The sequence below is a fragment of the Daldinia vernicosa genome (genome assembly GCF_022497035.1).
Source record: "Daldinia vernicosa strain CBS 139.73 unplaced genomic scaffold F5Y00scaffold_30, whole genome shotgun sequence".
NCBI lineage: Eukaryota > Fungi > Ascomycota > Sordariomycetes > Xylariales > Hypoxylaceae > Daldinia > Daldinia vernicosa.
Genome location: NW_025953946.1, coordinates 37,181 through 63,539, shown reverse-complemented (window position 1 = coordinate 63,539; position 26,359 = coordinate 37,181). Strand labels below are relative to the sequence as shown.

The 26,359-nt window shown below is 48.1% G+C and overlaps 6 protein-coding genes across 6 annotated transcripts; 1 reads left to right on the top strand and 5 right to left on the bottom strand.

Moving 5' to 3' along the window:
- Nucleotides 1-1,543: 1,543 nt before the first annotated feature.
- Nucleotides 1,544-4,220, bottom strand: F5Y00DRAFT_253664 (kinase-like protein; the record flags this gene model as incomplete). Its single annotated transcript, XM_048010080.1, has 5 exons — nucleotides 1,544-2,355; nucleotides 2,414-3,152; nucleotides 3,206-3,365; nucleotides 3,422-3,621; nucleotides 3,687-4,220. 5 exons carry the CDS (start codon nucleotides 4,218-4,220, stop codon nucleotides 1,544-1,546), a joined length of 2,445 nt encoding a protein of 814 aa, XP_047863796.1.
- Nucleotides 4,221-8,115: 3,895 nt separating this feature from the next.
- F5Y00DRAFT_253663 (uncharacterized protein) lies at nucleotides 8,116-9,814 on the bottom strand (the record flags this gene model as incomplete). Its single annotated transcript, XM_048010079.1, has 5 exons — nucleotides 8,116-8,318; nucleotides 8,378-8,504; nucleotides 8,558-9,205; nucleotides 9,263-9,358; nucleotides 9,452-9,814. The coding sequence occupies 5 exons, from the start codon at nucleotides 9,812-9,814 to the stop codon at nucleotides 8,116-8,118; spliced, it is 1,437 nt and encodes a 478-aa protein (XP_047863795.1).
- A 2,698-nt stretch (nucleotides 9,815-12,512) lies between these two features.
- F5Y00DRAFT_239873 (uncharacterized protein) lies at nucleotides 12,513-14,673 on the top strand. The gene is made up of 3 exons (XM_048008150.1): nucleotides 12,513-12,739; nucleotides 12,804-12,944; nucleotides 13,002-14,673. The coding sequence occupies exons 1-3, from the start codon at nucleotides 12,683-12,685 to the stop codon at nucleotides 14,055-14,057; spliced, it is 1,254 nt and encodes a 417-aa protein (XP_047863794.1). The 5' UTR covers nucleotides 12,513-12,682; the 3' UTR covers nucleotides 14,058-14,673.
- Nucleotides 14,674-16,338: 1,665 nt separating this feature from the next.
- F5Y00DRAFT_239872 (glycoside hydrolase family 5 protein) lies at nucleotides 16,339-18,558 on the bottom strand. Its single transcript, XM_048008149.1, has 2 exons — nucleotides 17,411-18,558; nucleotides 16,339-17,328 (listed from the first exon to the last, which is right to left on the bottom strand). Exons 1-2 carry the CDS (start codon nucleotides 17,901-17,903, stop codon nucleotides 16,568-16,570), a joined length of 1,254 nt encoding a protein of 417 aa, XP_047863793.1. The 5' UTR covers nucleotides 17,904-18,558; the 3' UTR covers nucleotides 16,339-16,567.
- A 2,038-nt stretch (nucleotides 18,559-20,596) lies between these two features.
- Nucleotides 20,597-21,854, bottom strand: F5Y00DRAFT_253660 (PH-domain-containing protein; the record flags this gene model as incomplete). The annotated part of the gene is made up of 2 exons (XM_048010078.1): nucleotides 20,597-21,631; nucleotides 21,708-21,854. 2 exons carry the CDS (start codon nucleotides 21,852-21,854, stop codon nucleotides 20,597-20,599), a joined length of 1,182 nt encoding a protein of 393 aa, XP_047863792.1.
- Nucleotides 21,855-23,769: 1,915 nt separating this feature from the next.
- F5Y00DRAFT_239863 (uncharacterized protein) lies at nucleotides 23,770-26,325 on the bottom strand. Its single transcript, XM_048008148.1, has one exon. It carries the CDS (start codon nucleotides 26,078-26,080, stop codon nucleotides 24,041-24,043), a length of 2,040 nt encoding a protein of 679 aa, XP_047863791.1. The 5' UTR covers nucleotides 26,081-26,325; the 3' UTR covers nucleotides 23,770-24,040.
- Between the last annotated feature and the right edge of the window lie 34 nt (nucleotides 26,326-26,359).

Genomic DNA, 26,359 nt, shown 5'->3' with positions numbered 1-26,359 from the left:
CATCGAAGGGTTACGAGAAAGGTGATATAAGGGTAAATATATAAAGAAATACCTAACCTAATAGGTATAAGGGAAACAGTCAATACTAGAATTTCTCGACATATGCAAAATTCCGAGTTGGGGGGCGATAAGGGGGTAGGTAGGTAGGTAATATATGTAGTAGAGGACGACACGAAACTAACGAGATAGGTAGATATAGTCTAACGGCTAATAAATTAAATCTAAAGGGAAGGGAAGAAAGTAAGTAGGGAAAGGCAGCGGGATAATCGACAAATCAATCATATCTCTACGGAAGCTTTATTACGTTAAAAAGGGTTATAAAGAGACAACGCCAACGAGTTTACGGAGTTCTCGTTTGTGTACCAATACATATATATACCTACGTTACGTTCATATATCGTTCATATAAACCTTTCACTTGGGAACTCTACTGTATCTCCTACACCCCATACCAAGATACGATTATTCATCCCTTTCCCCCCTATCCTACCACTATCTATCTCATCATCAGACTACCATCCCACTCTCATGCCAACTTCATATACCTCAGTCAAATGCTAAACGATCGAGTTACTTAGCCGCACAGTTAACTTATACTCGCCACTACCACAATCACAATCACAATCATCACCACCATAGTCATCGTAGGTAGCCTAGTTATACGCATTTATAGGTAGGTATCATATGCAACCTCAGTTAGGTAACGTATACGTACAGCAAATCGCGCCTCTTAGCACGATAGGTCATATTTGACCTCCGCAATCCTCTTCGCTTCCCGCAGGTGTAATAATAAAAATAAAAATAAAAAGTCAGCTGCCAAGTAGCAGCAAGCTCTCCCTCCATCCTCCCGTCCACTCGTCCATCGTCCTCGTTCCTCAAGTTGTATCCCCTTTTCCTACCACTCGGCCGGTATCATTTACCCTCGGCGTAATACGTTACCGCGGTTAGCCCTCATAACAGCAACGGAATCTCTGTGGGAAAGCTTAGTATCTCCCACTTAGTACAAAACGAACGCTCAGAACTAAGATGGGTATTGGATCTAAGATTTTGCCTACGGGCCCGAACCGCAACGTAAAAGCGAAGGCGGCTCTTCCCCCCTATACAGCCTACTTAGGGTTTTCTGAGCCATAACGTAGCAACATTCTCATTGATAATCCACTCTTCCTCAAAGCAGAGCTATTCGTCGAGAAACCTCTCCCAATGCTATATGCAGCCGAAATATCATCAATCTCCAACTGTAGTGTGCAGCGAAGGAAAAGAGGAAAGAAAAGTAAACTTTTGGGCAATCTAGGTTGCACCCTATGTTCTGCTGGGTATCATACACGCCTGTAAAAGTTCGCGCCGGTAGGCTAACGCGGGACTATAACAGCGTCCGAAGGATAGGCTCTTTCGGAAATGTCGCTGCTACCAATCTAGCTAGGAGTGAGGGTCGATCCTAGGAACTTGGGCCCCCGTCAACAGGTTGAGGTTGGCTGTAATATCCTCAACATGGATTGACATACGCGGTTCTGCTCTTGTGGGACTTAATCGCATAGGGCATTACTCAAGCCCACGGATTTTGGCCTCCACCTCCCATGAATCCCTCCTCGAGCGTCCTTTCTTCTAGGTTACGGATGAAGTCACGGTTACCTCTAGTAGTACCCCCTCTCTGCGATCTACTGTCTCTCCTGCCAGCTACCCTACCAGCTCCAGGGTCTGTGAGGCCAATGCCATCGGCAGGTGGTGGATAGTATGCAGGACTCGGTTGCAGTCTGATGGGCTGACTTGGATCAAGGTGGCTAGCGACTCTCTGAATGGCTGCAGGTATACCACTCTGCTGCTGATCCATCGTCGACGCGCGTTGGCGGCCCGCTCGAACCGTAGCTTGTTGGTATAGGTTCGGTTGCGGGACGGCAGCGTAATTCGCGGGCACCACTTGCGCAGGTGCTTGACCCATGGGCATTTGGCCGTAAGGGGATTGCTGGGCGGTATAAGGCGGCGGCGCACCCGCGTGACTACCACTGGGGGTATACAAGCCGTTGGTCTGGTACATCGAAGGCTGTCCGTGTGGCGTGGCTGGATATTGGGAGTTATGCATAATATACGCTCCCTGAGCAGCCGCCTGAGCTTGAGCTTGCGCCTGTTGTGCTCTTTGCTTGCTGAGTTCGGCAGCTTGCTGCTGTTGTTGTGTTCCAGGAGCTGGAGATCGATTCAGAGAGCTTGACTTCAAGTTCATCGGCGGTACAAAGGGGCCGGTGAATTTCTGCTGAGTGATGAATGGGTGAAGCTTTGCCTGTTGCGGCGACCATCTCTCTAGAGGGCTGATAGTCAGTAGCCCTCGCACGAAATCGATGAAAGCAATTCGGTTGTTCATTTCTGGATATACAGGTTAGCTGGGCCAAAAAAATCCGTCTAGCTGGAAGACAGTGCCTACCTCGTTCAATCTCGTTCGGCTTCATGTTCTTTCGCGGCATTGGGTATGATTTAATAATCTCCGGTAGCGTGCTCGCTTGAAAGTACTTCTTGCTAGGTTGTTCTTTCGTCCCACGTTCCCGAGAGAACTGTTCCATACTCTTTAGATGGTACGTTTTCCGACCGAATTCATCCTGCCTCTTCTCGAAGAAATCACCGGCCTGCTTACCGACCTCGATCATCCAGTTCGGGGGATTTCCAAGCATCTCGACGATTCTCGAGACCTGATTGTATTCGGACGAGCCCGGGAATAGCGGCAGGCCTAAAAATAGCTCGACTACGATACAGCCGAGTGACCACATGTCGATTGCCGAGGAATAGGGAAGGCCTAATAATACTTCGGGTGATCGGTAGAATCGCGACTGGATGTATGTGTACACTGTCTGTCGCTCGTCGCAGGCTGAGCCAAAATCGATAATCTTGATGATGGGGCTCTCGAGGTTCTTTAGTAGAATATTCTCAGGTTTTAGATCACAATGTATTAGTCGCGCCTTGTTGAGCAGGGCGAGACCATTAAGGAGCTGCTGGGCAAATACTCGGACGAGTGTCGTACTGAGACCTCGGAATTGGTTCTGCTTTATAAGCTCGTACAAATTGACGCTCAGAAGTTCGAATACTAAGCAAAGATGCTGTCGATGTATAAACGTGTCTTTGAGTCGTAGTAGATGGTGATCATCGTTCTTGTCAAGTTTCGTGTTCAACTACGTAGTCATTAGCGAAGCTCAATACGGATAACTTAGGCTTCAAATCTTACCAAGTCCAACACAGACACCTCCATCATGCTTTGGTTAAAGTATGCCGTCCTATTTTTAATGACCTTGACAGCAACGACCTCTTGGGTCTTCAAGTTCTGGCACTTGACGACCTGCCCAAAGGTGCCTTGTCCAAGCACATCTAGGATGAGGTATCGGTTCCTATAAGAGTCATTAGCAATAGTCTATAAAGAGGAGACTACAAATAAAAAACGCACTTGTGACCGGCTTCCTCCGAACCTAGGATGTCGTTGACATAAAGGATATAATCGCTGTCCTCATTATCGTACCCATCGTTCTTGGTTCCCTTGCTCGGTTTAGTCAGTACCCGACGGGGATTGCGGGAAGACTCGTATTTGAAGTTAGGGTTGCATATGCGATACGTTGCGGGTAGATGGACGGTAAGGGCTTGGAGAGGCTATAAAAGAAAAATTGTTAGAATCGCTACGTCCGGGGTAAATACTCGATAGTAAGTCTTCATACACTTATAAACCCTCCCTCGGGGTTTGCGCGACGGAACGGCGGTTGAGCATTGACCTTGGGTCGCAAGTCTGTCACGGCGCCGATCTTCTTAAACTGGGGCACGGGCTTTTTCTCGACAGGCATTGTGGCGGTGGGCTGCAGCGCTCTCCTCGGTGATTTTGGGTCATTAGCATAGGCACCATCAAGAGCCGAAACAGTAGCTGATGGGTAGTTCTCCTGGGAATTTGCGTAAGGCGTGATAGAAGGAAGCTGAGAGTTCTGTCGGGCGTAATAACCGCTCTGAGACTGATACTCAGCCCGAGTAGGTGACTGGCGCTGAGTGTGGGGCGCGGAGAACTGAGCCTGATTTGCTGCCGACTTGGGTGCATACGGTGATGTTGGCGACAGTACTTCCATGGGCGAATATCGCTGAGCGGCGGCCGATGGCTCAGAGGGCGAGTGGAGGTTCGCGGATCGACCACCTGAGAGGTGCGACTGATGATGCGGGCGCATGGGATATTTCATACTCCCGTAAGGATCGTGAACATCCTGCATAGGCACGTCACCATTGCCATCGCGTAACTGCGGGGTGGTGATAGGCGAAGTCGCGCTCTGCTGAGGAGCATGCGAATTTATCGCTCCTTGGTACTGATCATACTTGAAGCCGACAGGAGGCTGGACTTGAGCAGGTTGCTGAGCATATTCCCTACCCGGAGTCATTTGACTACCGCCGTTATATCTTCGAGAACCGCCAGCGGCGTCGGAATAGCCCTGCCATTGATCCATGGCGTCCGGGCGGCAAGGAAGAGAGAGGCGGCAGGTTCAGCGGGGGTTGTGGCGATGAACAAGTTGGCTCGAGTAAAGATGAATTGGGGATAAAACGATATGGCCAATTCAGGCCAAAATATTATTGTCGTCGGGTAGTCCTCCTAAGTCATAACACGCGCATTAGCAAAAGTTGGGAGTGAGCAAAGGGCTCACTAGAATGCGGGCTTGGCTAACTGGGCTCGACGTTGCTGACTTGTTCAAGGTGTTTGGACCAAGAGACAAAAAAAGGTTGGCCGAAAATGGGGAAAACAAGGATGACGAATGGGCGAGGGCTGCGGTTCGTACCCAAATGCGATATACGGGAGAGGTTTAGTCTGGTACAACAGTAGGATTTAGGTATTCATGATGCGAGAATCTAAATAGAACTCGACTAGGAATCTCGGTGCTGTATAGTTATTTGCTTTGAACAGCCCCTTTAGTTTCTTTCGAATGAGGATGCAAAGAGAAGAAAATAAAAAAAAAGAGAAGAAGAGAAGAGGAGGGAAGAGGATACGTTAGATGCAGATTGTGTCGTGAGGTTTTGGGATTGGATGGCGGGTACGTCAGTCAGGACAAGAAAGTGAGAATCTGAAAAGAGTGGAGGGACAACATAAGATAAGCCATGGGTAGGTTGTTGACCTGCAGCAAGCTGGACTAGAGTGTACTTAACCTAGAACCTACAAGATAAAATATAGTTACTTGTGAATATGTCTAAGTTTGCGCTATTTTGCTAATACCTCTCAAGTACCTCTTACAATATTGTTGTGTATCTAAAGTATTGTCATTGGGGGGAATGGGGTGGATTGGGTACTAATTAAGGCACTGAACCACCGGGGTTGTCTGGTGTCTTAGGTATGTACGTACATACAATACCTTACATAGGCCGGATAGGTAGCCTAAGGTAGGTGCAAAGTAATAAAGTGAGGGCAATACGGCGGGGGAATTAGATTGCCAGATAGGTACCCACCCTCACGTAGCACAAAAACACAAAGGGCGTCGCTTGAGACGTTCAACGAATTTTGGGACTTACCATTACGGTAATAACAGCCTCTTTGAACGTTCCTTCTTCTTTACTTGCCCTTTACCAACATTAATAATGCTAGGAGATACGTTTAGGTATAGGTACCTTCTACCTTAGGTACCTCTTACACTAGCACAGCAGTCAGCAGTACAACTAAATAAATTAACTAGCTTTGATACGTTTCAATGTTTATATCCACCAACCATACCTATACAAACTTGGTGGCCGAAGAGATAAATTATTTCCATTGACTTTTCAACCGGTCAAACCATAGTTTATCATAGCCATACATATCTTCCAAATATGTACATTAAAAACACGCCTAACTACCTAAGTTATTTCAAAACAAACAGTAGTTCACGTTACGTGCATAGTTACAGTAGCCTACTTCCCGTGCGAGGGCTGGTTGGAGGGGTGGGAGGGTCACATACAAACGGAATCAAATGCATGTGCAATTGAGTTTGCGGGACTGGCTGGCATCAGGATTAGGATTAGGATTGCAACATTCAAACCGGCAATCTACTACTATCCACACGATATCTTCAACCACTTACCTAGGTACTCAATAATACCTATCAATGAGTAACGCCTCCAAATAGCAGCGACGAAAACGAAAAAGGTAACCTTGGGAAAGCCCCCGTATGATAGCAACCGGGAATCCTCGCCACAAAGGCGTTATTAACCGGCGCGCGCCTCGACAAAACGACGTAAACGAAACCATCTGGAACTAGCAAACAAAGCACGGACCGTCCTCGAGAAGCTCTTTTTTTTTTCTTGGCCCAAAGTTAAGAAAAGACAAGAAACTATCTCGTTTTAAGACCTGCCTTTGTATCGGGCACGTACCACCTTTTATTAATATATTCGAGCATTTGTTCAAGGAACAAGTACAAGAAAGATAAAAAGAGCCCCTATCCAATCTCATGTAACTAAGGTCCCTATGTACCGCTCGAGAACGATCGAAACAAACACATGGGAGTGGAGACAGTAATAATAACATGACTTGTAACCTACCTCATATACCTAGGTATCTCCTACATACGTAACCAAGCACATAGGTAATCAAAGCAGGAGCCGACTGTCGGCCTTTCTTTACGTTCCTATGAACCTTTAACTTCTCTTTCCCTTCCCCCAAGCCGTTCCCAGTTTCATCTAGGTAGTTAGAAGCTTTCCGGAATCTCATGATGGCAAATGTCTCCAAATCAGCATAATTAGCAAGGAGTAGTAGCATCGGTCCACGAAATATGATGCGATGCGAAAGTTAGAGGCCTCTTATAGGTAGCTTTCTTAGATTAGCTCGTTCGACAGCTTTCCCCTTGTGCGGCATTACACACAATTCGTCGATCTAACTGCGATACTACCTTTTACCTTTGCCGGTCCGGCCGGTCGTGGCACGCCAATGGAAGTGTTCCAGCTTTTAGAGCAACCCGTCTACCGAACCACTATCACGTCCTCGAGCTGCCGTTAGGATAGATAACTTGGTTGAGATATTTGATATTACCTTTTAATGAAACTAGGCATATTATCTTATACAGATCTTCCGGAGATAATATTAAACTGGACGTTAAGAAAAGCTCTTCTAATTTAATCTAGTTACAGCAATAACAGCTGAGGTTGGGCATGATTACAAAGCTCTCAGCCTAAATGACGCCAGACCAGCAAGGATTCTCGTCGTTCAAATTGTCACATCTCACCCCTTAAACCGAAGATCGTTTAACCTAGCAGGTGTCGCATCACGTATACATAGCCCATTCGAAGGCAGTCTGTGCATCGTAGAGTTTAGAAATATTACAACACCTCTGATTCTTATATTCCTAATCCAACTTACCCCCTGGCTCCTAAGTCCACTAAATTATAGAATCTTCTTCTAAATCTGGATGAGGTTTGCTTGCGCATGTATATACCACACCAGACAGAATAGGAGGAATATGTGAAAACACTGGCCTAGGTATTCCGACTTGACTTATCATCTTTGTTCATGAGCTCTACAAACTGGTGGCTATTCTTTCCCAACCAGTCCGCTCGATTGGGACTACATACATCCGCCCCTATGAAGAGGTATCGTAACAACAAACCTCTACGTCATTTTTCCCCCTAATAATCAAAAGAGAAATTTTATTCCTCGTAGGCCATCAAGAAGCCTGCTCCCACAGCCTGAAGGGGGACTTAAGAGAATCGTAATAATAATAATAATAGCGCCGTAACTTCGTCAGGCTCAACGCGAGAAAATCGTTGCGCCTGTATCAATAAATGCTCGGAGGTATCAAAGAAGCGTTTAAGGAAATGCCAGAAACTTTTTTCTTTTCAGAACGGAACCAAACAATAATCAAAGCCCTAGATTTTCAAAAATCCGAGCTGGAATCACAACCACGGAAATAGCAAAAAGATAGAAAATGTTAAGAGTAGAAAGTAACAAGCAAAAACTGGAATGTGTCATCTAAAGAGAAAACCCCCCAATTTGGCGTGGCTTACGTTCCATCGAAATACCTAAAGGGTCTATGCTCGAACGTGCATCCATCTACTGAGCAACCAGACTAAAATAGGGGGGAATGTAAGTAGCGTGCACATCCGAAGGGAACTTGTTAACCAGACGCTCCACCAAGAAATCAACCCCCCCTAGGACCGCTAACCCTGGTATCCAGGATATCCACTGTTGAAACTCTGAGCAGGTGGCGGCTGCGTCCACGGCTGGTTGGGCGGCTGTTGACCGCGGCCGTAACCTCCGGCGCTCGGCGGACCGCCATAGCCCATGGGCTGCGCTCCATAACCAGCAGGCGACTGAGCTGGCGGTCCACCGTAGGGTTGTTGCTGACCACCATACTGACCCGCTAATATAGATGTGAGCACAGCAGTCCAAACAGGAATAAGCGGGGTAGAAATTACATACCTCCGTATTGCGGGAAGAAGGTAGAGGGTGTGCCTGGGTACGCAGACGCCTGGGCACTTTGAGGGCTAAATGCTTGTTGCGAAGGGTCGAAACTTCCTTGGGCATTGGGAGTCTTGTCTTTACCCCACTACCATATAATTAATATCATTTTCCATCAATCACAGGAGAAATTCAACTTACGCTACACTTCAGAGGTCGTCCATTAACATTGTATCCGTTTAATTGGCAGATAGCCATGGCGGCATTCTCGTGAGTATCCATCTTGATGAATGCAAAGCCTCTATCGGCTTGGAATCGGGACTCGGTGACATAGCCAAAATTCTGGAAGAGGGGGACGACATCATTCTGAGTGGTGTACGGGGTTAGGTTACCAACATAGCAGGTAGTCTGCCAAGCCGGCGTCTGGTTGACAATCATGTCGTAGCTCTGGATTCCATGGGTAGGGAAATGGTGGTGGCCGTAGGGGGTAGTAGGCGTCATGCCCATAGCTTGCATCGCCTGCTGTTGAGCCATTGAAGGCTGCCCCTTCTGGTTGGCCCAGTTGCATCGAATTGCACGGGAACCCAACCACTCGCCATCCATCGAACTCAAGGCTTTCTCAGCATCCGCGCGGTCTCGGAAAGCAACAAAGCCGTAACCACGGGAACGTCCAGTCTTCATATCCCACATAACGCGAGCTTCCGAGATGGTTCCAAAAGCCGAAAAGGCTTGCAGAAGGACTTCATCATTGACCTCGTTAGACAAATCGCCGACAAAGATGTGGAAGTGGCTCGATGTGTCCTCCTTGTTAGTAGTATTGGACTGATAGGCCCAGTTGACTCTAATTTCCTAGAATCACGTGTTAATCCCATCCTTTAGTAGTAGTAGCAGTAGCGGACATCTTACAGCTTGGTGGACACGTCGACCATTCAACGTCTGCATAGCGCGCTCGGCCGCGCCAGGGTCATCGTACTCAACGAAACCGTAGTTATATCCCTTCTGCTATAGTAAAGAGTTAGCGCATGTCTAAAAGTGAATTATCACATAATGGGTCTATGGTTATAATACCGGCACAGGCCCTGGAATATCACGTACGTTCTTGTCTGGGATTATCTTGACATTTTGAACATGTCCGGTGGTTTCGAAGATCTGGCGCAAAACATCCTCTGTGACGCGAGGGTCAAGGCCACCTACATACAAGGCGCGCTTGTTAGGTTCGGGTGCCGCACGTCGCGGGAATGGGCCACCACTGCTAGGAGACATGACACCTCCCTTGTCAACGGCAGACATGGGAGAGGTGATAGCTGTAGGGATGGGATTTGTGTTCGGCGGGATGTGAAGAGGCGGAGGCGGCATGTGGGTAGGACCGGCCTGGCCATTCTGGTTGTCAAATCCAGGCGCGCCAGCATTAGGCTGCGGCGGCGGAGGTAGCTGAGAAGTGGCAGAAGTATCAGCCATTGCGAACTAACAATTAACTGAGATGTTGTTTAATAATGATGTAGTAAGATTGTCGTGCAAAATTAATTTGTTGCTGTAATGCGACAGAAATGAGCAAGCGAAAATGCTGATTTGCGAAAAAAAGGAGGGGTGCGATTTTCTGGATTAAAAAAGGCTCCCAATTCTTATCAACTTGGGAAAATTGTCGTAGCTTCGTTCAGTTGAGGTCGTGAACAAAAAAATGTGAGGAAAAGGTGGGGTATTGAAGATCCGATCTTGTTGTCCCCAGGTTTTTTTTTTCTTGAATACAATGGCGCGCTCGTGGTTGGCGAATCTATCGGAATTGTGCAAATGGGATGCGGAAATGCGCAATGGCGAGTAGGAGACGGAAGAAGGCAAGCTTTTTCTTATCGAAGAGAGAAATCTCGAAAGGAACTTGTTCGAGAATGAGACGCCGATACAATGCGATTCTAGTCGAAGACGTGTAGAGGAAGAAGGTCTTCGCAACTCAAGGATGAGAAAGGCCGCCTAGACTGAAGAGAGACCAAGAGTGATGTTCGCTTTGCTGTCGGCGGGATCTGATAGCGGCGGAGCAGGAACGTATGCAGATACAACGCCTCAAGCGACCGACGACAGTAAGGAAAATGATAAAAGTGAACCTTTACGGATTGGAAAAAATACGACGACGGCGACGAGACGAGAACAAAGATGAGAAGGAAGAGAAAAAGGAAACTGCCTTAAAAGGAGGAGTCCCCCGATTTTCAACACACGGCACCGACAATACGTGAGGAATTTCTGCACACGATACGGGAGATGGAGGAAGGAAAGGGAAGCAAACGGGGTCTAATAGCAGATGCGTCTTGGGATTGGGTTTTTTTCAGACGAGTTTGATGGATAAGTGGAGAAGCCTTGTTCAGAAATGTGGGGTTGTCAGGCTGTCTGGCTGTTTCGTTCGCAGATGAGGCTGCTAAGCCACACAAAGCATCTAAGAAAGAACCTTAGCGTCTTTGGGGGGGTAGTGGTAGCCGTATATATACAGTATATATACGGCTCCCAGGTATGAGCCGCTCCCAGATGTTAGGGAAAAACGTGAAGCTCACCAAACTCATACGCATCAGCGCTAGGAGCTAATCAATATTTTTTGAGTGGTACAACTGATGCGCCGCTCTTGCACTGTAAGCCGCTCGACCAATGAGCGGCTCGTGGCGGCTCGTGCGCCCCTCACACTTTTTGCGCCGCTCGCATCTCTGCGCCGCTCCCGTTTTGAGCGGCTCCCACCAGGGAGCGGCACGTGCACCGCTCCAGGTAAGTGCATATAAAAATTAAAAGGTATATTCCCATACGTTTTTATATGGGAATCTACTTGTATGACTTTTTTTTCTGGTAGTAATTATAATTACGATTACGGGTTACGGGTTACGAGCTACGGGCTACGGGTTACAATTTATGAATTACGGGTTACGGTATACGATTGATTTAATTGGAAGGTTACGTGTTTTTCAAATAGACCACGGGCATATTATGTTACATACATATCACGGGCACGCGTGTGGACATGTAATTATGGGGTATAACCTGGTCTATGCGCCCGGGGTTATGTAATAATACCCCGTACGTACCGCTTAATAGGGGAGCCGCTCAAATCGGGAGTGGCGCAGAGATGCGAGCGGCGCAAAAGCAGCTCATTGGTTAGAGCCGCGCTAGTACGGCTCAGCTTGGCCTAGCGCCCCAAATATTTGGAGCGTTTAAACCGTAAGCGGTAATATTACCACTTAAATATTTAAGTCACTTAACTCTTTAAACGTAAGAATCGGGAGCCGCTTATTGCATTGAGTGGGATAAGTACGGCTACGCTTTAATAAGCGGTATATATGCGGCTACTGCTACCCCCCATATTACGGTAAGGAAGTACATTTCCTAGGTACATATCTTGACGGCTTAGGTAATAATGCACAAACGTGGGGTGATTGACCTATCCGACCTGCCAACCTTTAACCTTTAGAATTGCATGTGCGCTTAGTTTAGGTACCCCACATTGTTGGGTATCTAAGTACCTATGTAGGTTATACGTAACTGTACATATGGAACTAAAATGCATCAAGATTTGAAATATGCAACCTGTCCATATCATTCACTTGCTTATAGTTTCACCCTGAATGCCTCACCACTGAACTAGGGTTGGGCTAATCATCTTAGTGTATGACTTGTTTTATTAGGCGGCTACTCGTTCAACTTAATAGAAGTAGAAATTACAGGGCCATATCAATGCATGCAGAAACGACATTGCCAAAGGGTAACCATACTTCCTCGCGACAATAGGTAATATAGCGACTTTGTCTACAGATCAGAGCTTGGTATATGTACCTAGATACCTTAAGTCATAATTACCCAACAAACATGTACCTCTAATTCTGATGAAACATACAGTATAATCGTTGCCAATATTGTAATATACATATTTTACTTGTCACTTGTTCCTATAGTATAACTTAATAATATCAACCTAAGATAGAGTAGCCGATCTGATAGATACATGTACTTTACGGACTAAGCATCTCATTAGTCACCAGCCACAGGCCAAGGCAGCCCTACGGAGTTGAATGAACCAATTAGGTACTAGTGGGGCACAGTGTCCGGAGTTCCATGGTTGGAACCTTATTCTACGGAATACGTATGTGGGTATAAGTAACCAAGTTGCAAATCCCGGTTTAGTTATTCACTTAAAACTTGGGTTTACAATCTTAGTGACAGCAATTGCTATCAAATTATCAACCCAGTAGCACTTCAACATATTTTCTACTTAGGCAGCACTCAACTACCTTATATACCACCACCATATATGCTCCGTCCATCGTGAATACGAATACGTTACAACGAACATCGGCCATAATGGCGGCTCCAAAGCATGATCCTCTCGAGATCCTAGACAAGATGTTCAACGAAGTTGTAAGTTGTTTAATACTAAAGTGTATCCTAACCGAGCGACCTATTTAACACAGTATCATCGCAGCTGGTGCAAACTGGAAAACATCTCAAAGCAAATGCCAAGGATGGTCCAAGAAACGTTAGCGCGAGCAACGCGATACGCGCAAAGACGTCAGATTCCATGACGGCCTATCATTATGCCTTGGACGACCTTGAAAGCGAAATCGTATGTACCCATCATTCGTGTAGCTCCTGGCCGTGTACGGACTAACTTCATCGATAGATTAGGGCCAAGGCCGTTATTCTGCGGGATCTGGAGAAGCTACATGCAGCCCGAGCTCCCGTTCCTGCTCCCGCTCCTGCTCCAGCTCCAGCTCCAGCTCCCGCTCCGCAACCTGTGGCACCACCGGCACCAATGATGGAATTGCCGTCCTCAGCGGCACACACCATGAGCGCTCCAGCCTTTGCTCCCAAGCAAGAGCATAAGCCGACAGCCCCATTCCCCGACATGGGTATGGGCATGGGCATGTCTGCTGACGTAGTTGACCTGACCTCTAGCGACAAGAAGCCATCGCCACGGGTCTCGGCCAGTGCTATCAGGCCACCAGTTAGAGCCACTCCGCCTATTAGGAACGAAGTGAAGCCCTCTCCAAAGCAGCTACATAAGCCTTCGCCCAAGCTAGCTCAACCCATCAAGGTAACCCCGGTGCCTCCGCCGCAGATCCCCCGGCTGCAACCTCCTCAACCATCTGCTATAGGACCAGCGGCTACAACCAAACCGCAGCCAGCAGCGCCGAGTGCCCAACCCAGTAGACAGGTCCAAACTACGCCAGCAGCACAAGCCGCCCAGGACGCGACTCTGAACGCTATGTTGGTGCCTGCTAACGCCGTAGGTGCCGATACTAGTGCGGCAGGGGGTAGCAATGCGCTGGGCTTCACAGACATGCAATTTTCCCTTGCGCCATCGAACACTGAAGCATCGGGCGCGCCTCCGGCTCCGATGCCTGAATTTGATCTAACTACGTTCGCTCCGCAGGTAGGGGGTCATGACATACCACTAGATTCCTCTAAACCTGGCAACACTACTGTAGGGACCGCTGCAGGAACCAGTCAGAAAAACATAACAGTAGCCCCACAGCAACCAAAGGAAGAAGATAAAACCGATACAAACCTCGATGACTTGTTCAACCTGGACAATACCAACGGCGGAACGGACAACATGTTCGACTTGGGAGGCGGAGGTGTCAATGATAGTACCTTTGACGATATGATGTACTTCGACAACAATAACGACGCGGATCTAGCACATTTTGACGAAGAATACTTCAACTTCCAGTAGCAGATCAGGTGAATGGTTTATATCACCGTTCTTAGTGGAAAGAACGAAGAACCTACGGTAGCGAATCTTGAAAAGGGGTATATCACCGTCACATCCCAGGGGAGGGGGCATTTCAAGCAACCCCTTTCTTAGCTTCGGCCTTGGTCGGGACTAGAGTCGGTAGAATATATTGGGCGATGGAGTAATTAGTGATAGAAGATCCTAAGTAGCGTACAGTAGCCTTGGAACTGAAGAAAGGCAGAAAAAAACAACCCGCAACACGCGTTTGAAGCTTGCTTCGGTTCATTAGACCAAGCTGTGCTTGACAGTGGGTGCTGGTTTAAGGATCTAAAATAATATATATTAGGTACTTCAGACCTTCAGCCGGGAGTTAACTTTGGTGGCTTTTAACCACCTGGGTAATCACCGACCCGCTATAGTGTGCTATACTTTTCTCCTTTACATCTATAACGGCAGCTTCCAACAACTAGCCGTCTCCAATTTTCCTTTCTTCAGATTAACATAACCAAATCAGGAGATAGTGCCAGGACTACAAATAAAATATCTAAAGCAAAGGATATTCTCAGTATATATAGGTAGTCACTGTTTTCCCATGCTTTTTATGTCTACCTTAGCAGATCAGTTATACATATAAAATAGAGTACGGTATAACTATATACGACTATACAATAGTAGATAAAATCCACTTAATGGAATAAAACTACGTATCATTTGAAGTCGACAAATAAAGCACAGTTCGAGAATACGAAGTGCCTATATGATGCTTCCATTTGCTTGAGGGCTTATCGAGCAAGAGGAAAAAAAAAGAAAAAAAGAAAACAATATCTACAAGATTTAAAAGCTCTAGGTATTCAAGAAAAAAAAATATACAATTAACAAAAAAGCTCGGAACCTAGATCCTATCCAACGCACTTGACCAGAACAAGTTGGCCTTCTTGCCGCCCTGCAGTAGAATCGAACCTAAGCCGTACGAAAAACTCCTCGAGGAATTCTTTCTATCCCTACTTCCGTAACAACTCGGCCAATGGCCATTTTGACCTCGCAGCTGCAGATCAGGGGTGATGGAAGGGCTTCTTAGTGCATATTATGAACCTAGGTATGTTGCGGAGGGGCAAGGCAGCTTAGCTAGCTAGCTGCCTGGCAACGGGGAGGGTGTATCTACCTAGGTACGTGTTTTCTTGCCATCTGCTGCACGACGACGAGATCTGTGATGCGGTTGGCAGGGATCGGGTACTTGGCCATAACAAAATTAGCTACCTTAGTTAGGTACCTTACGATAATATGTAGCTCGTAGTCTCTAGATTCGAATGATCGTGGTACATGACTAGGTAGAACGCAACATATCGAAAATATTTCTTTACCTAACACCCCTATCTATCGTCTTGTACATCATAACCGTAATTATCTTGAGCTCGTAAAGGAACGAGGAAGAGCCTTGGATAAGTCGATATTTATTCACTTCTCCCTACGTAACTAACCATGGTGTTGCTTTTACTTTAATACGCTAGACGTAGTTATCCGAACTCAAGTTAACAGTAGCTGATATATTTCATATTTCATAAATATGAGTATTTACATATTAATTACCAGAAATAATGCCTCTGCAATGGAAAAGTAAAAGTGCCCAAGTAACCTAGGTACCTATAGGCAACATCCCCCAAGGTAATAAGTGTTGTCTGTCTTCCATGCAAAAATATTCTTCGAGAAAAGATAAAAAAAAAAAAAAAAGATCAAAAAAGACGGCGGAGTGAATCCGAAGACTCGAACCCAGCACCGCGAAAAACCCTCCCGGAGAAACTGGGTAGCGACCCCAATGACCCTGCAGGAAGTTTGTTGCTCCTCGGAACCGCATGACCAGAACTGCCTAGCAAGAGCGGCTACGCGGTTCCGAGTGATGGAGTGTGCTGCTATTTCGTTAGATATGTACCTAATGTATGTAGGTATCACGTACCTAAGGTACATACCTAGGTATCTAATGTAGGTACCTAGGTAGCGCCAGCAACGTGATAAATATATTTCTAGCGGGCCTTGCCGGAAGTCACTTTGTATTTATATCATCAACTTATACATATGTATGTAGTTCCGTACCGAGATCACCGCGCATGCAGTCCGCATCATATGACCCCAGGCAGCAGAATAACGGACGGACGGCTTATATAAGAAAGGGGGCGGTGTTATACGCGTATTATTATATTATATTATATACGCGGGATTCCTGTCTACAACAAAATCTTCTCTTGTCCCTCTCCTCACAATGGTCAAGATGGAAACTGTAAGTAACAACTTATGTATGCTCTATTGTAGGCAGGATGTAAATAAAGGGTATCAGAACCAAGCCCAGTACACGCCAACCCGAGCGACCACCCAATGGTATCGTCAAGTATACATACCATCCTCCTCCTCGATCTCACTTCCGATCAAACTATATATATACCTGAAAAGAACCCTCAAAAACATGAGTTCAAAAATATATACCCAGAACTACCCCCTCCAACATCTCACGACTCCCCTCACGGCCCCTGAGTAACCTCGAACATCGGCGCCAACAACTCAGTCACATTCGCATTCCTCAAACCCTTCCAATCAGCATCGAGCAGCCCCCAGCTCTCCTCCGCGCCCACAGCCCCCTGCCGCACATAATACGACCCCTGGACCGCCCACAGCGCCCACTCGCCGTCGTTGCCCGTGACATACTCGCGCAGGCACTGGAAGTAGCTATTGTCGTCGTCCGAGAGCCCGTCGTTTGGGCCGCCCGTCATCCCGAACCCGAACTCGGAGAGGATCAGCGGCGCCGTGTACGCCTCGTCCTGGACGAGCACGAACCCGTCGAACAGCCCGTACGTCTCCTTGAGCAGACTGCAGTTCCCCTTGGCCAGCGCGAACGTGACGGTGAACGAGTACGCGTGCCATTCCCACACGTGCTTCCCCTGCCACCCGCTGAAGTCGAGCGGCTTGTTGACGCGCAGGTGCGTCAGATCCGTGGCGCTCTGCGTCCCGCCGATGATGATCAGGAGGTCTGGGTTCGCGCCGTGTACGCGCTGCGCGCCCTGCGTCATGAAGTTGTACCAGTCGGCGCGGCCGTTGGTGCCCTGGAGGAGCCACTCGCGCACCTCGTTGCGGAGGGACATGCCGATTACGCCGGGCTGGGAGACGGACCAGGTGGCGATGGCTTGGAGCCCGTTGAGCCAGTCTTGCGTCTTGAAGAAGCGGCTGTTCCAGTCGTTGTACCCGAAGCCTTCGTCCCACCAGCCGTTGCCGTCGTCGATGTTGCCTGGCGCTTGTTAGATTCCGATCTTCCCTCTTTGTTTCTCGTTAAGGGGTAAGAGGGATGTAGTAGGAAAGGGGCTACTTACAGCACCAACTCGCCTTGCTGACGTGGTTGTCTAGGATAGTCATAACGCCCCTCTTCCAGAGCGCTGCGATGACAGCCTCGAAGACAGCGCGTGTAGTAGCGCCGCTCACAAAGGGGTTCTTCTCAGCGACCTGGGAGTACATGCTGTTCATGTCAGTGGCGCTGACGTTTGCTGCGCTGGCGGCGTTGACGAAAGAGTCCGAGACGAGGACGTCCGGGTTGAGGGCGTGGTCGATCGAGTACGTCAGGCGCACGCAGTTGAAGCCTTGTTGTTGGATGAAGTCGGCGATGTAGTCGATCGACTGCTTGTTCAAGCCTTCGGGCAAGTTGGCTTCCTGGTGGCCGGCCCAGTTAACACAGCGCAACTTAACGCGCTGGCCGTCTGCGTCCAGGATCCATCGCGACGATGTTGACAGCGGCAGCTTCTGAGCGGAGGTAAGGGCCGCCGGAAGCACGGCGGCTCCTAGGACCGTGATTAGCGAGAGCAGCTTCATCTTGACAGTATCTGCTCAGCCGGGGTTGAATACTGGGATTCGAGCGTATGTGTGCCGTGATACGGGATTCTCTTTGCACAGCTAACTACTATATTATTAGGCGTCGAAGCGCTCTCAACACCAGTCTCTCAAGCGGGCGAGTCTGGCGACACAGCTAGCTACCGACAGAAACCAGATGAAAAAGCGATCTGGAATGCGGATCTCCCGCCGTATATAACGACCAGCAGGCCCAGCCGAAAAAAGGACAAGAACCAGAACGTGGTCTCCTAGATGCAAGACAGCATCACATAAAACGGTAGACCGACGACCACGATGACGCGCCTTTAAGCCGAGCAGCTAGCTCTCCACATCGCTACCTGACCTTTACCCTGCCTTACCTGCATTGGCAACCCATCGACCTTCCCGATCCAACAGATTAATGACCAACGCAACCCCGAGCCAGGGACGGACATTCTCGCCACGAGATCGGTCAAGGCCGAGACCTAGGGGCCGCACATTGGGGGAAAGAGAAAAAAAGAAGACGTGCCTGACCCTGACCCAATAGGGGATCTTACTTGGAGATCAGGAACAAGTGCCCCTCATCAGAGATAGAAGCATAGGCAATACCTGCTACTTTCGTTGCAGAAACTAACTCTACTATACCTCTACTATACCTCTACTATACCTCTACACTATACCTAACGCGCCAATGGAGCCAGGGGGATCAGCCAGCCAGCCAGCCAGCCAGCCAGCCAGCCAGCCAGCCAGCCAGCCAGCCAGCCGACATATACCTACCATTGCCACGCTCATCTCTCTCTCTTTCTCTTTCTCCCATCCAACGAGAAGTCGAACCAGGGGATCCAAGAACATCACAATAACCAGGTAGCCAGCCCACTATGTATGTACATACATAAGCTAGCAGCGCAAGGGGGGAGCTCCAAAAATCCAGAAAAGGGAAAAGGTCGAAAAAAACCCCAAAAAGGGAAAAGGTCGAAAAAAAACCAAAAAAACAAGATCTAGGTAATCAACCAAGCAGCAGCAGCGGCAATTCCAAAGACAAGGGTTGCGCCGTCACGACCAAGACAAGGGTGGTCATTATAGCAGACCGCATGACGGCGGCGGCTGATTGGCTGGTTTACTGGAGAGCGGCCGTCGAATAGCGAAGCTACATAGGATTTTGGGGGTGGGGAATCGGGGAGAGGAGGGAGGGGATGGGGAGGGCAAAGATGTGTGTTGTTGTGTTGTATTGTGTTTGTGCTGCGTAGTCGTTGGAGATGAGATGTCTAGTGCATATAGGTTCGCCAGGGGTAAGGTTAAGTTGCATGCCTCGCAGGAGTGGCTTGACGCCGGTCGAGCTGGACGGGATGGAACGCCGGCGTGCTGTGGGGAGCGCCAGCCACAGTTAGCTAATGGTTAGGTAGGTATTGATGTAAATAGGGTAGGTGAGTAAAAACATGCACCTATGTAAAAGCCTACCTAATGTAATATACGCACATGTCTGCGTATTGTACACAATAAAATAAACCAAACCAGCTGAAATATAATTTTGGTTCGATGGCAGGTTGCATCGCAGCATCAGCATCATTAGCAATTCGACCTGCCGTTGATGTCGTGCCTCCTCATCCTCATTCACCGAACCTCTGATCTGATCCTAGCCAGCCACTATACCGCAATCACCTGCGTACCTGGTCTCGTCGGGTCCGGGTGACCTGCCATCGGCGGGTGATAACCTAATTCCAACTGCCCGACTGCTTTACATAGGTACCCAAGTTACCTACATAATTCCTATTCTCTTCGTCGCTTTTCCCATGTGAAATTACAAATTACATAATTTAACTACCTAGGCTAAGGTACTATGTAGTTATTGTTATTATTATATATTATCGTGAAAAGAGACCAGGCCGTTGTATTCAATAATTCGTACATACAAATCAACAATCACCAACCAATCATTCCAGAAATTTAGCTACTGCTAGTCTGTCTTCCTTTTGCCTCTTCCTTCCTTATCTCCCCGCGACAGCTAACTAGCTAACTTAGGTATGTAGCTAACTAAATAACTAACTACCTACCCGAGTAAAGATCTCGACGATCCTTACTTGCGGCGATTTTCGCACATCGTGCCTGCGTCTAGTATAAGCTAGGGCGGTGGGATGTGTGGAACTACGCCGCCGGGCTAACTCCGACTGCCTTTCGGATCGACGAGGCTATTTTAGGTAGGTCCGTAGCTATGTGGGAGGAGCCGGCTATATCGGTGCATTTAGTTTCGCTTCATGTTAGCTCCCATCCATATCTCATTACTCTCCCTGGCTAAGTGGTTAGTTTACTTGTTGGCACATAACGAGTCGAGTCTAGCATAGGATCACTATCAAGTCTTCTTTGGAAATAAAACTGTCTATATTATATTAGCTAATATAGTAGCACACGGTATTATTGCATCGCAATGCTTATGGGCAGCAGTAGCAGTATTAAGTTGTACAACTCTTGTCATTATCATGCTGCAGAGCATGCGTACGCCTGAATGCCTCTGTATCGTAACACTTCGTTAAGGGTAACACCTCCCTCCTATGCGAGATTTACCCTTAGCTCTTAGCTCGTAGCACCGAGACGGTATTACGCCCCTCGCCTGTGTACCTGACCATACCACGTTCCAAATGCAATCTCACCATATTGCTCCTACGGGGGTATCACGAAAAACAATGCTTTGCATGATAACATCATGCTGCTGTTGCGTTGGGCGGCGCCACGTTCCCCGAGGCAGCTGCCCGCGCTTCCAACTCTCTCCGCTTGGAGAGCAAGCTCTTGAAGGCGCCCAGACAACGCAGTAGCGACTCCTCGTCGTGGGCGCAGTAGCGATACGTCTTTTCGTCCGTGATAACCTGAAAGCAGTGCGACTTCGTCTTGCTGATCGGATTGATGTCCACGACATTAACTATCCCCGATAGGGATAGTATGAAGGAGGCTTTGTACTCGGATTCATCTTTGTACAGAATGAGATTCCGGGGTCGGAGAACTGCCCAGCGATTCTTCCACTGCTTAACGCCGCGTTTGCTGTTTAGCAACCAGAGCCAGCCTTGCCAGACGATGCGATCCGGATCGTTCTCTAGATTAAGGCCGCTAAGTTGACTTGCATTCCTATCTCCTAAAATCGGTCGATTGTTCGAGCCCGTCTCTATTTGCGTTCCCGACGTAGCAGGTGATCGGGCACTGAGGCTCTCGATGGATGCGCCGTGCACTCGTCCTTCGTTGTCGGATATATCTGAATGCGAAGCAAGTTCGTTTCCAGATAGCCCCGAATAATCGTTGTGCGAAAGTCTTCTCGTAGATGGTGCAGATCGCGACGATCTCGGATCGATAGGCTCGGGTGAACTAGAGATCGGCCTTTCGTGATCTGGAGACAAGATCCGCGTTGTTCCTGACCCATTCTGCAACATACCAACGGGAGCGAACGTTTGTCGGCGAATGATGGGACTTGCTAAGAACATCTCTTCTTCCTCTTCTTCGATCTTGGCGTCCGTCTTAATTAGGTCTACCCATTCCTGCGCGTCCTTCGCGCTTGGGGCCTCGAAGTGGTAGTTTCTCGCTGGCGAAAATAGACCGAAAAGGTTATGACGCTTGTTCTTGGGGTCTTTGAGGAGCGTGACGGCAGAGAGCTCCGAAGTCCAGAGCTTGTGCCGAAGCTTGCTCTCCTTGTCCGTTTTGTATATCGAGAGGGCGCTGGGTCGAAGAACAAGATAAACGGATTTCCAAGTCTGTCAAGCATCGCTGTTTAGTACCCCAGCAGCTATGATCTTCAGGATAAAAGTATGGTATAATGTGACTACTCACCTTGGTCTTCTGGGTTCGCTTCTGGACGTAGCCGGACTTGAGCACGCGGTCGAACTCGAAGCTTCCGTTCTGATTGACTGGGCTAGCCATCGGTACAGTGAAGTGATTTCGTACACGGTTGATTTGGGAATTTGCGGGCGCTGCCATCGCGGATGAGGGAGGAACACCAATGGTTGCACCTCGATTTGATATATTCGTGGGTAGGTCGACAGGGGATTGGGTCGCCGTCTCGGCCATCGTAAGCTCTTGGGAACGCGTAAAATAAGGCCCGTCTCCGAACTCCGGATAGGTAGATTTGCCGTCTCCAAGTATTAGATTAGTTGAGTCGACCGCGGTCTAATTACAAATAAGAGTAACGTGTTGTTGATACCCAAATATCGTATCTGAATCGTAATGCCAGGGGGTCAAGTGGATGAAGGTCTGAGTAGCTCAAGATAGTCGACGCGGTTCATTGCTGAGCAGCTGGACACCACGAAATATTAACCCGACAAAATGGTGCAAGGCTAATTAAGAATGGGACCGGACAAGTATCAAGTGAAGTTTCTCAACTGAAGATCAGAGAGAATATGCAAAAGAGAATATGCGAAAGTGCGAAAGAGAAGGGAGTTAGTAGAAGAAGTATGTAGAAGCGGCCGAAGTCAATGACCAATAAGGTTAAAAGGGCGTCGGAATGCCCCTCAACGGATCAACAAGATTCAGGGTTATTGCTCAATGCAATTAACGTTTAAGCAAGTGCTTAAGAATGAATTGCGGTAGTAATCGTCAAACATTAGCAAATCAGCGTGCGCATCGGTTGTAAGTGTAGAAAATTGTAAAGTCGCAAGAAGGTAAGAATTGAGAGTGGCCACAAAAGAAATTCAGTTAGTAGTTAGTCAGAAGTGAGTTGGTCAAAGTGCAAGAAGGACCCTTTGATTTGTGTAAAAATAGAAAGAAGTCCGTGGAGTTGTTTTCGTGTAATCATAATAATAAAAGTCTCCTACGTTTCTGTCGCACAAGCGCCGCCTTTCTGGAAACTGGACTCCCCCTACCACCCCTACCTTGCTTACCTGTAATTAAGCTCTAAACGTGACGCTAGCTGTGCTGGGACTAGGTGTTTCAGGAACTGCCGGACGCTAAGGTCCTAAAGAAAGCTTAGTGTAGGTGACTAGCCACTGAAGGGATCCGCGTGACGAGGCTAGTAACCGTTGCTGTGGCTTTGTTGTCCAATCATCACTCTTGGTCCTACCCTTTCATTAAATGCGCCATTACGTAGGTGGATCCTTACAGATAACAACTCCTACCCGTATCTCCCGTATCTCCCGAATCTTTCTAGAACGTCGGAAACGTGTCGATAAGGTACTTTGAAGAACAGATCACTTAAAATGCTCCTTCTATGGTTATGTTAGTAAATAAACGGTAAATAAGCCGTAAGGCTAATGATTATCAGTTATCCCGTATGCTGACCTGCTCCAGCTCCCTTCTCTTCACATATGTATACCCGGGACCCGGGACCATCGGATCTAATACCAGTAGATTTGCTGGGGCTTGGTTGCGGATCTGGCTGCTTGGCAGGTTGGTCGCTCTCTTTTCCTAATGTTGTTTTTGTTGCCTGCTCACGATGTTCTTCCGTCTGTTCCTCGTCAGGGTCGTTTTATTTCTTCGTTTGGTCTGCTACCACCTTGGGGCGTACTGGACATGTCGTGAATGGCGCGTAGGAGGGTTTGGTTAGGAATGAGTCTGCCCCTGAGGTAAGTCAAACTCTAACTAGTTCTATATAGACTCAGTCGAGGAAGTCGAGGTATCGTTTTTATCTGGTATGTAGTGGTGAAAAAGAAAAAAATTTGTTAGAAATTATTGGATATTTAGAATTTAGAGGATTTAGATGAAGTCAATGAGGCTTATTAGGGAAGTCCTCGAAGAACGGGCTATGCTATAATTCCCACGTCATGACTTCAATTCAAGCACTCTAACCTCTTCCGACCCATGAACGTCTTTAAGTTGAGAAAGCTCTATCTCTTCAACTTTATCGTAGTGGAACTAATACTCCAATGTTTCGGCATTAAAACGGTGTATATACACTATATCAAACGAAGATAAGTAGGTTAGGTCATTATAAATACTACTAATATATGGGCAACCAGTACCACTATCAATAACTCTATTCTAAACTTATACGGGGGTATCAATACTCTCCTATCCCATGCGCTTATCCAATCTCCAGTTTATACACAACCTGCCCGCCTTCTCACGTTCCCATCTATTTATTTACTTGCCTCGCCGAAAAGCACGACTGCTCGATGTAATAGCACTATCAACCACCATTACCACTACCAGTAGAAGTGTAAGCAAAAAGCTTACTTACCCCCCTTTGGCGCCGCAACCCTCACACCCCTAGCGCTTCCCCAAACACTTTCCGAGACCTTGCGCGGGATTTTGCGTCCGCGGAGCCTCTGGTCAATAAGCCACATCCCAACTACGAACTCCGTGCGGTCTAGATATCCACGTCCACGTCTATCCACTAGGTCCCACACCTCCGCCAGCTCGTCCGGCGGTAGCCGGCTGCGTGCCCAGATATCGCGCACCACTACATTGGCTACGGCTTGCTCCAGTTCTCTTTCCCTTTCCCTTTCTTTTTCTATTTCGTTAGGAGCAGAGGTAGGAACGGATAGGGAGTCCCTCGCGTCTGGCGAAACGAGTAGTAAGCCCCGATTACTCGCCCACACGCCCTCGTATCGCTTGCGCTCGCGCAGTGTAATTTCTTCGCGCCAGCGGCGACGCTCACCTTCGTGGTGAATGTGCTTATTGCCGCCTAGTTTCCCGAGAGGTTTGTGGTGGCGCGAGCGAGTCACCTCTTCGTCGTCCGATTTGCTAGGCGGATGGCGCAGCGTCTGGCGCATATGCGGTGTCTGCTTACGGGACGGCGGCTTCGACGGCGGGGTCTTTGATGGCGTTATGCGGGACGATGCGAGAGCGCCCGCTACGATGGCATCGGTAAGTGAATCTAGGGGTAGGTTAGGAGAGCTCATGTGCGGCTGTCGCCGAGGGGGAACTGGCGGACGACCAGTGGAAGTAATCTCTGTAGATATAGCCCGTGTTGATGGAGGCCGCCGTTGTCGTGTCGTGTTAGGGGTTGATGGTCGAGATCTGCTTCTATCTGGGGAACTAGGGTGGAGTGTTGGGATTGATGACGCAGAGACAAAGGTGTCATTAGATGAAATCGAACTCCGACGAAGATCATCTTCCCGGAGGGATGGCACGGTAGTTTCATGCGACGGAGCCGGATATTGCGGTCTTGGCCTAGATGTTTGGTCCGGCTGCACCGTATCTTGTGCCTGTATGTCGTTTAATAGAATCTTTTGGGAAGTAGATCGCTTTGGCCGAGGCGATAGAATAACGGTATCCGCACTTCCAATAGATATTGGTGGTGTAGAAGCGCGTGGTTTACCACTTGACTCTAGAGCTCTAGGTTGCGAAGGCGTATGGGGTTTGTTCTTCGTCCTTGCTGGTGGAGGAGTAGGAGGGCGTGCCTTAGCTTCGATAGCCGTATTTTGAACCAGGCGATGTCCCTCCTGGGCTGGCCCCATAACTGAAACCGAAGGAGATGGTGTTCTTTGCCACGCTATATTGCTCGCTAGTTTTGATGGGGATAGGTCATTCTTAGGAATAGAGCTCGAGGTCCTTGGAGGGGTCAGAGGTCGAGTCACAGATTCTGTCCTAAGCGACTTCGAACTCTCCGGCACCTCTACGTCTTTCTTAACAGGATCTGTATCATCTCTCTTCTTCTCAAACATCGATATAAGAGCGTTCGTAGGAGGGATTGAGGTCATATCTGTTGCCAAGTCGAGGCTCGTCACTGAACTGGTAGCACTGTTGGCATCGGAGCTATATTTCGGCTGTTTTCTAACTGGCTGCTGGGCGTGCGGATGTGACTGAGCTGTCTGATTATGATGGACGGGACTAGTACATCTGCTGGCGGCCAAGGTTGCAGCTATGAAGGATGGAGAACGGGGGTCTGGCGTAGTTTGCTTGCTCGCAAACCCCAAGGAAGAGGAGCTACCATAGTTGCGGTTCAAAGGTGGCTGTAAATGCTGTGTCGGAGGCTGGCTTCTTGTCCGTTGCTCATGTTCAAGACTACTGTTTGCACCGTGGATGCTGTTGTTACCCGTGTTCTGTCGGCTAGCTGCTCGGGAATGATCTCGCGAAGCTGAGGTGGCTGCGATAAGAGCTCGGTTATCGACATTTCGAGAAGGAGTGGTCGTAGGTAATTGTCTCGGTGCGGACTTTTGAAAGGCGAGTGAAGCACCTTTTAAGGCGGCGTTATAAGAAGCATCATCGTGATTTCCCGATGGATTCGGCGGCAATCGGCTCCGATTAAGGGCCCCTGATCCGTTCATGAGGCCCGTTGATAGGAGGAGACCGCCTAGATTGGAGGTTCGATGAAAAGGGGTTCATTTATAGGCAGGTTGTTTATAGGTAGGATATAAAACTATTGTCAATATGTTGTTGCGCAACGAGTGACATCGGAACAATGAGAGAATCCTACATGGTAGTTGTAGAATAAAAAGATTAGGTAGTTAAACCATTTCGAAGCAGGGGCTAATGGATAATGGAGTAAAGTAAGGAGAGGGTTGGGAGATACTGTAGGGCTGAAGGCTGAAACAAAACGATCTGAT

Coding starts and splice junctions, on each gene's coding strand:
- F5Y00DRAFT_239873 (XM_048008150.1), top strand. CDS start 12,683: ATGGCGGCTCCAAAGCATGATCCTCTCGAGATCCTAGACAAGATGTTC. Junction 12,740..12,803: donor ACAAGATGTTCAACGAAGTT/GTAAGTTGTTTA, acceptor GTATCATCGCAG/CTGGTGCAAACTGGAAAACA. Junction 12,945..13,001: donor ACGACCTTGAAAGCGAAATC/GTATGTACCCAT, acceptor CTTCATCGATAG/ATTAGGGCCAAGGCCGTTAT.
- F5Y00DRAFT_239872 (XM_048008149.1), bottom strand. CDS start 17,903: ATGAAGCTGCTCTCGCTAATCACGGTCCTAGGAGCCGCCGTGCTTCCG. Junction 17,329..17,410: donor CAGCAAGGCGAGTTGGTGCT/GTAAGTAGCCCC, acceptor AACAAGCGCCAG/GCAACATCGACGACGGCAAC.
- F5Y00DRAFT_239863 (XM_048008148.1), bottom strand. CDS start 26,080: ATGAACGGATCAGGGGCCCTTAATCGGAGCCGATTGCCGCCGAATCCA.